At 52.3% G+C, this 6,810-nt stretch overlaps 1 protein-coding gene across 1 annotated transcript; it reads right to left on the minus strand.

Moving 5' to 3' along the window:
* Positions 1-610: 610 nt before the first annotated feature.
* Positions 611-6,407, minus strand: LOC129514208 (uncharacterized). The gene is given in 3 exon segments (XM_055332812.1): positions 611-4,140; positions 4,883-5,121; positions 6,249-6,407. Coding segments are annotated over 2 exon segments (1,989 nt in total). The 5' UTR covers positions 5,070-5,121; positions 6,249-6,407; the 3' UTR covers positions 611-2,338.
* Between the last annotated feature and the right edge of the window lie 403 nt (positions 6,408-6,810).

Genomic DNA, 6,810 nt, shown 5'->3' on the forward strand with positions numbered 1-6,810 from the left:
TGTGCCAGGCACTGTTCTAGGCATTGGAGATGCCATAGACAAAACAGCCAAAAATCCCTGCCCTCATGAAGCTGACATTAATGAGGCGCCAAATGGGATAAATAAGTAAAACATGGTATGTCAGGTGGTGCTTTGTGCCATGGAGAAAAATAAAGCAGGGCAGGACTTGAGGGTGGAGGGAAGGCTGCAATTTGACCTAAGATGATCACGGAAGGTCTCATGGAGAAGGTGAGACAAGGAGGAGTGGGGGAGGAGGTGGGCCATGTGGATGACTAGTTCAGAAACTCGCTGAGATTACCAGGACGTGGCCTAGGGTACCAGAATTACTGTTGCAGACTCAGAAGCCAGTGCTCTTATTTATCAGGTCTCTCTTTCAAGAAGCAGTACTGGTGTCCTCCAAGCAGGGGTCTGTGTGTGTGTGTGTGTGTGTGTGTGTGTGTGTGTGTGTGTGTGTGAATGTGTTCCATTTCCCTGGGGCTGATCCTGTTGGGACCCAAGATTCCCTGCTGACACCTTCTAAAGGCTGAGGCCTCCTCCTGTTGGACCCTGGCTCAGGGGTGCCAACGTGTCCCGGTGGACGCCCCAGAGACTCAGACCCCAGACAGGCAGATGCAATCAGCAAGAGGGTTTATTGAACGTTTGCGCAAACGGGCTCTCCGCCTCCGAGGAGGAAAAGAGCCCCAATTAGCAATTACAGGGATCTTTTAAAGGCAAAAGGAAAGAAACCGACAAAAGAACCGCGGGAGTCGCATGGCATCCAGGTTGATTTTGGGGAGGGTCAACATGAACCTATTCAGGGACATTCCAATCAGGGTGTGGGGGGAAATGGTTTTCTTATTGTGAACAGAATGCTTTTAGTTGCTAAAATTTCAGGAAGGCGCCTGGATGGGCTGCCTCTGGGTTAGGGCTGGCCCTACTTACAAGGGGGGAGGTTTCTTCATTCCCTCCTCTTGTTTGGGCTGATTTTAACCTTAAAATCTTAGGGAACATTTATTTCTTCAGTTTGGAGGGCCCGACATTGCTGAGTTAATACCAGAGCTTGGGTAATAGACAATCTTTCTCGGATGAACTGGAGCAGCCGGTTGAGGACGCAGGGGCCGAAAGTTAGCAGCAGGAGCAGGATAACTAGAGGGCCCAGAATGGTAGAGATTAGGGTGGTCAACCAGGGAGACTGATTAAACCAGCTTTCAAACCAGCCCTGCTGGGCCTCCTGGTCCCTTTGTCTTTTATTTAACCTTTCCCTGAGTTCGGCCATGGAGTCTCTGATGACTCCAGAATGGTCTGCATAGAAACAGCATTCCTCTCCCAGCGCCGCACACAGTCCTCCCTCTTTCAGGAATAGTCAATCCAAGCCTCTCCTGTTTTGAAGTGCTACTTCTGAAAGTGAGGTGAGGGACTGTTCTAACTTAGAAACGGACTGCTCTAGTGTCCGTAGATCCTCATCTACAGCTGTTTGGAGTTCTAGATAACGCCGTGAGCCCTGGATCAGAGCAGCTGCGCCAGTACCCACCCCAGTAGCGACCCCTAGTCCCAACATAACGGCTAAGGTTAGGGAGACAGGTTCGCACCGAAAACGGGTGGGATGTTTATCATATTGATTTTCTAGAGTTTCAGCAGGGTGATAGAACACCCTGGGTATGATCTGCACCATGACACAAAAGTCGTTTGAGCTATTTAGAACCTTGGCCGACACACAGGGGGTGAGGCCTTTGTTGCATGCCCACCAAGTTCCCGGCTGGGGCTCCAGGTAAGAATCAGTCCCCAAAATCGGGGTGGTAGTGTTGCAGAGTCTCTGGTAGCCCCGGGGGGGTGTTCCTATGCAGGTTCCCTGTCCTGAAACTTCTGTAAGGGTTGTTAGCCTTGACAGTGATATAATCCCAGGAGGAGGAGGGCCTCCATTCTGTATCCCCCGTAGTTTCGCACCCCCAATTTTTACAATAGAAGTATTCCCCTCCTCCACAGGTGGGATTTAGCCTGGGATCTCTGTGGTGCCAGGGACAGACATAAAAGGGAAGAGTGCTTAGCATGGCCCTTCTGTCAGGCGTGCCACATCCTCCCCATGGGTCTAATCCCAGTCGCCCTGGAGGGCTTTCTTGGCTAGGGGCTCTAGAGGTGTCGAAGTATCCCTCTAGGTCCCATGGGCTAGGGGCCCCTATGGTTAGCTTGCATAGGTCAGGATATAGGTTAGGCCACCAGGTTCCCACGGGGGCGGTCTTAGTTATAGACCAGACCTCGTCACCCCCAGACGTTAGTACCTGCCAGGTTAACCTTTTGAGGGCATGAGGGTCACCTTTGGCGGAGGTGAAGAGCGCTAGGAGAGGTAGGAATATAACAACTGTCATTGAACAATTTTTGAAAGTCTTATCTTGAGCGGGTTTTAGGTGCGGTGGAGCTTCCATTGGAGTGGCTCGTCCGGTCCGTCCTGGCTGGCGTCAGCGGTGCTCGTTGATGGGGCGCGCTGGACGTGTGAGGCGTGGACCCAAGCAGCAATGCCGTCTTCCTTTAAGGCGGTTGGGGTGGTCAGTAGTACAGTGTATGGGCCCTTCCAGCGGGGCTCAAGCGTCCTGGACTGATGTCTCCTGACGTAGACGGAGTCACCGATCTGGAACGGGTGTGGGCCGGTTGTGTCTCCGGGGCGGTAGACAGCCGCAAGGGGTTTCCAGATCTGGTGCTGGATAATCTGGAGCGCCTTTAGCCTGTCCTGTAAAGCGGGAGTGTTAGCAAGAGGGTCAATAGCAGAATCTAGTAAGTCCGTTACTGGTGGGGGACCTCCATAGAGAATCTCGTAAGGAGTTAGCCCATGGCGCGCGGGAGTGTTCCGGACTCGGAACAGAACCATAGGGAGGAGTTGGACCCAGTCTCTAGTGCCAGTCTCCAATGTCAATTTAGTTAGGGTCTCTTTAATTGTTCTATTCATTCTTTCTACCTGACCTGAGCTCTGGGGTCTGTATGCACAATGTAATTTCCAATTTATCCCCAGTAATCTGGCCACCAACTGACTTACCTGGGAGACGAAGGCGGGGCTGTTGTCCGACCCTATTACCTTGGGCAGTCCAAACCGGGGGAAAATTTCTTCCAGGATTTTCTTGACAACCACCTGGGCGGTTTCTTGCTTGGTGGGGAAAGCTTCTGTCCAGCCTGAAAAGGTATCTATAAACACTAGGAGGTACTTGTTACCATATTTACCTGGCTTGATTTCGGTGAAGTCTACTTCCCAATTAGTTCCGGGTCTTTCTCCCCTCATCCTGGTTCCCTCAGGCATCTTGAGGTGTTTGGTATTTACCTTAGCACAGGTACACAAGCTTCGGTTACCTGTTGGATCAGGGAGGGGAGTTTGGGAATGTAATAGGTCTGACCTTCTCTCCGGAGGAGTGCTTTTAATTTTTTTGTGTCCGAGGTGAGTCCATCGGTGGAGGTGAGTCACCAGTTCTTTGGCCCTTTTCTGGGGCAGGACCGTCTTCCCTTGGTGTTTCCAGACCTTCATTTGCTCGTCATATTTTGCCCCTATTTGCTGGACGATATCTAGGTCGCTGTCTGAGTACTCGAGAGAGAGTTGCCCCGGTGTCCGGACAGCCTCTGGTACTTGTAGGGAGAGGGCCTGTGGGCCTAGTGCAGCGGCCCGTGCTGTCTCATCGGCCATCCTGTTCCCCTCTGCTACTGGGTCATTGCCTCGCTGATGCCCAGGACAGTGAATTATACTCAGTTTTCTCGGCAGAAAGAGGGAATGGAGAAGATCTTGTATTTCTTCTCTGTTTTTGATGTTTTTACCTGCTGAGGTTAGGAGACCCCTTCTACGGTATATTTCTCCATGAACATGGGCAGTTGCAAAAGCATATCTGCTGTCAGTATAAATGTTGACCTTTTTGTCCTTAGCCTTTCTTAGGGCCTGAGTTACGGCTATAAGCTCTGCCCTTTGAGCTGAAGTCCCAGGCTCTAAGGCACTGGCCCAAATGACAGCTTTCCCATCTACCACGGCTGCCCCGGCTTTACGCTCACCATTTCGTAGAAAGCTACTCCCATCGGTGTACCAGGTTGCTTCAGCATCTGGCAAAGGCTGGTCCTTCAAGTCCCCTCTGGTGCCATGGACTTCAGCTAGGATCTGGTGGCAATCATGCATTACTAGGGAGGGGGACTCGGTTTCTGGAAGCAAGGTGGCCGGGTTTAGAGATGTAGCCGTTCCAAACCGTATCTGCTCAGAATTCAGTAACATGGCCTGATAATGGGTGACCCGGGCGTTTGAGAGCCATCGATCAGGGGGCTGGCGGATGACTGTCTCTACGGCATGGGGGGCCACCACAGTGAGGGGTTGGCCAAAAGTCAACTTGTCTGAGTCTTTTACTAGGACTGCCACAGCCGCTGTTATTCGGAGACATGGGGGCCATCCTGCAGCCACGCTGTCTAATTTTTTTTTGAAAAGTATGCCACGGGCCTTTTACAGGGTCCCAGTTTTTGAGTTAGGACCCCTTTGGCTATTCCATTATGTTCATCAACATATAGCGTAAAAGGCTTGGTTACATCTGGGAGGCTCAGGGCAGGGGCGGTCAATAAGGCCCTTTTTATTTTGTCAAAAGCCAATTGTTGCTCCTTTCCCCAGTGGTAGGGGGTGTTGGATTTCGTGAGAGGATATAGGGGAGCCGCCATCTCCGCAAACCCGGGTATCCAGAGGCGGCAGAACCCAGCACTGCCGAGGAACTCTCGTAGTCCTTTGGCATTAGTGGGTGCTGGGATCAGGGCTACAGCCTTTTTGCGGCTCTCCGTCAGCCACCTCTGGCCTCCTTCCAGGAGATATCCCAGATAGGTCACTTGTCTCTGGCCTATTTGGGCCTTTTTGGCGGAGGCCCTATACCCCAGTTCTCCCAGTCTCTCAAGCAGGGCCCCGTACCTTTTACACAATCCTGTTCTGTCCTAGCCGCCAGGAGCAAATCATCCACGTACTGCAGGAGGACGAGGTCCGGATGGCCAACTCGGAAATCTGCCAAATCCCGATGCAAGGCTTCATCGAACAAAGTGGGGGAGTTTTTGAATCCCTGTGGCAGCCTTGTCCAAGTGAGTTGTCCTGAGAATCCCATCTCAGGATCTTTCCATTCAAAGGCAAAAATAGGCTGGCTTTGAGAGCTTAACCTTAGGCAAAAGAATGCATCTTTTAGATCTGACACCATATACCAGACATGGCTTGGGGGTAAGGTGCTGAGCAAGTTGTAGGGATTCGGCACCGTGGGATGTATGTCCTCTGTCCTCCAGTTAACCTCTCGTAAATCTTGTACCAGCCGGTAATCTCCTGTGCCGGGTTTTTTTTTTTTTTTTTTTTACGGGTAATAGAGGAGTATTCCAGGGCGACTGGCAAGGTATTAAAATGCCCAATTGTAATAGTCTCTGTATATGTGGCCGAATGCCTTCTTTGGCCTCTTTGCTCATTGAATATTGCCGGATCGATATGGGGGTGGCCGAGGGTTTTTAAGTTTATAATTATGGGCGGCTGGTTTACAGCTAGTCCCATTCCGGCTGTTTCCACCCAGGCCTGAGGGTAGTTAGTGAGCCATTCAGAATCCAGGGGCTGCATGGGCGGTGGAGAGTCCTCGTGCAGCCGGTGTTCATCCTCTAGGCGCAAGGTCAGTACCTGGAGGGGCTGCCCTTCTGCGCCAGTAATAGTGGCCCCTTTTTGCTGAAAATGTATCTGGGCCCCTACTTTTGAAAGAAGGTCTCTGCCTAGGAGAGGGTAAGGGCCGTCTGGGACCAGTAAGAAGGAATGCGTTACTTGCCCAGTGCTCAGGTGGACCTTCCGTTCGGTTGTCCATCGATATAACTTGCCTCCAGTTGCCCCCTGAACCCAAGACGTTTTAGAGCTCAAGGGTCCTTTTGCCTCAGTTAAAACTGAATGTTGAGCCCCCGTATCGACCAGGAAGGTCACCGGCTGTCCCCCCACTTTAAGGGTTATCCGAGGCTCGGGGGGGGGTTCCTGGCCCTGACACCCCTAATCTTCATCTTCTAGGGACAAAACAGGAATGGGCTTCTTTTTAGGTCCCTGCGTTTGGCCCCTCCTTGGGCAATCTTTAACCCAATGTCCTTTTTCCTTGCAGTAGGCACCCTGGTCTCGTTCAACCCGTGGTCCTCTTTTGTCTCCCAGGTCCCTACTCTGTCCTGACTTACTCTGCCCTGAGCCCTGTACTACGGTGGCCAGTATAGCCTTCTATTAACCTCTCCAGAAAACCTGCCGGCGTCTCATCTTTTCCCTGCACTATAGCACGTACCTTTGCCAAATTGGTGGGGCGACGCCCTGCCCCTTTGAGACCCGCTAGGAGTACCTGGCGATAGAGACGGAGCCGCTCCCTACCAGCAACAGTGTCGTAGTCCCAGGTCGGGCGAACCAAGGGGAAAACATCCTCAATTTCCTTAGGCAGCCGGGTCGGCCTCCCATCCGCCCCCGGACGTTTTTGCGAGCTTCGAGGTAGACGCGCTGTCTCCTCCGTGGGAGGAGAGTCTGCGGGAGCTGTTGGCAGCCATCCCAGGTCTGGCTCCTGCAAGATAATGTCAATATTAAAAGTTCCGTTCCTGGGCCACCCGACGTTGGAAGCCGGCCACTCTGAGGAGCAGAAGGTGACCACCCATCTTCGTCTTCTGACTTCGACCGAAAGATTGTGTGCCCGGCCGGCGACTTCTTTCCAGTGATCTAGAGTGAGGCTTAAAGGGGTGGTTACAGTCTGCCCCAGGGGTGTAGAGAAGGGGTGAGCGGTGAGGAGGAGGACAGGAAAGGAAGAGAAACACGGAACGAACAGACGCACACGAACGACAGGACTGGCGCGGCAGATTCAG

The sequence above is a fragment of the Nyctereutes procyonoides genome, unplaced genomic scaffold (genome assembly GCF_905146905.1).
Source record: "Nyctereutes procyonoides isolate TBG_1078 unplaced genomic scaffold, NYPRO_anot_genome, whole genome shotgun sequence".
Taxonomy (NCBI): Eukaryota; Metazoa; Chordata; class Mammalia; order Carnivora; family Canidae; genus Nyctereutes; species Nyctereutes procyonoides.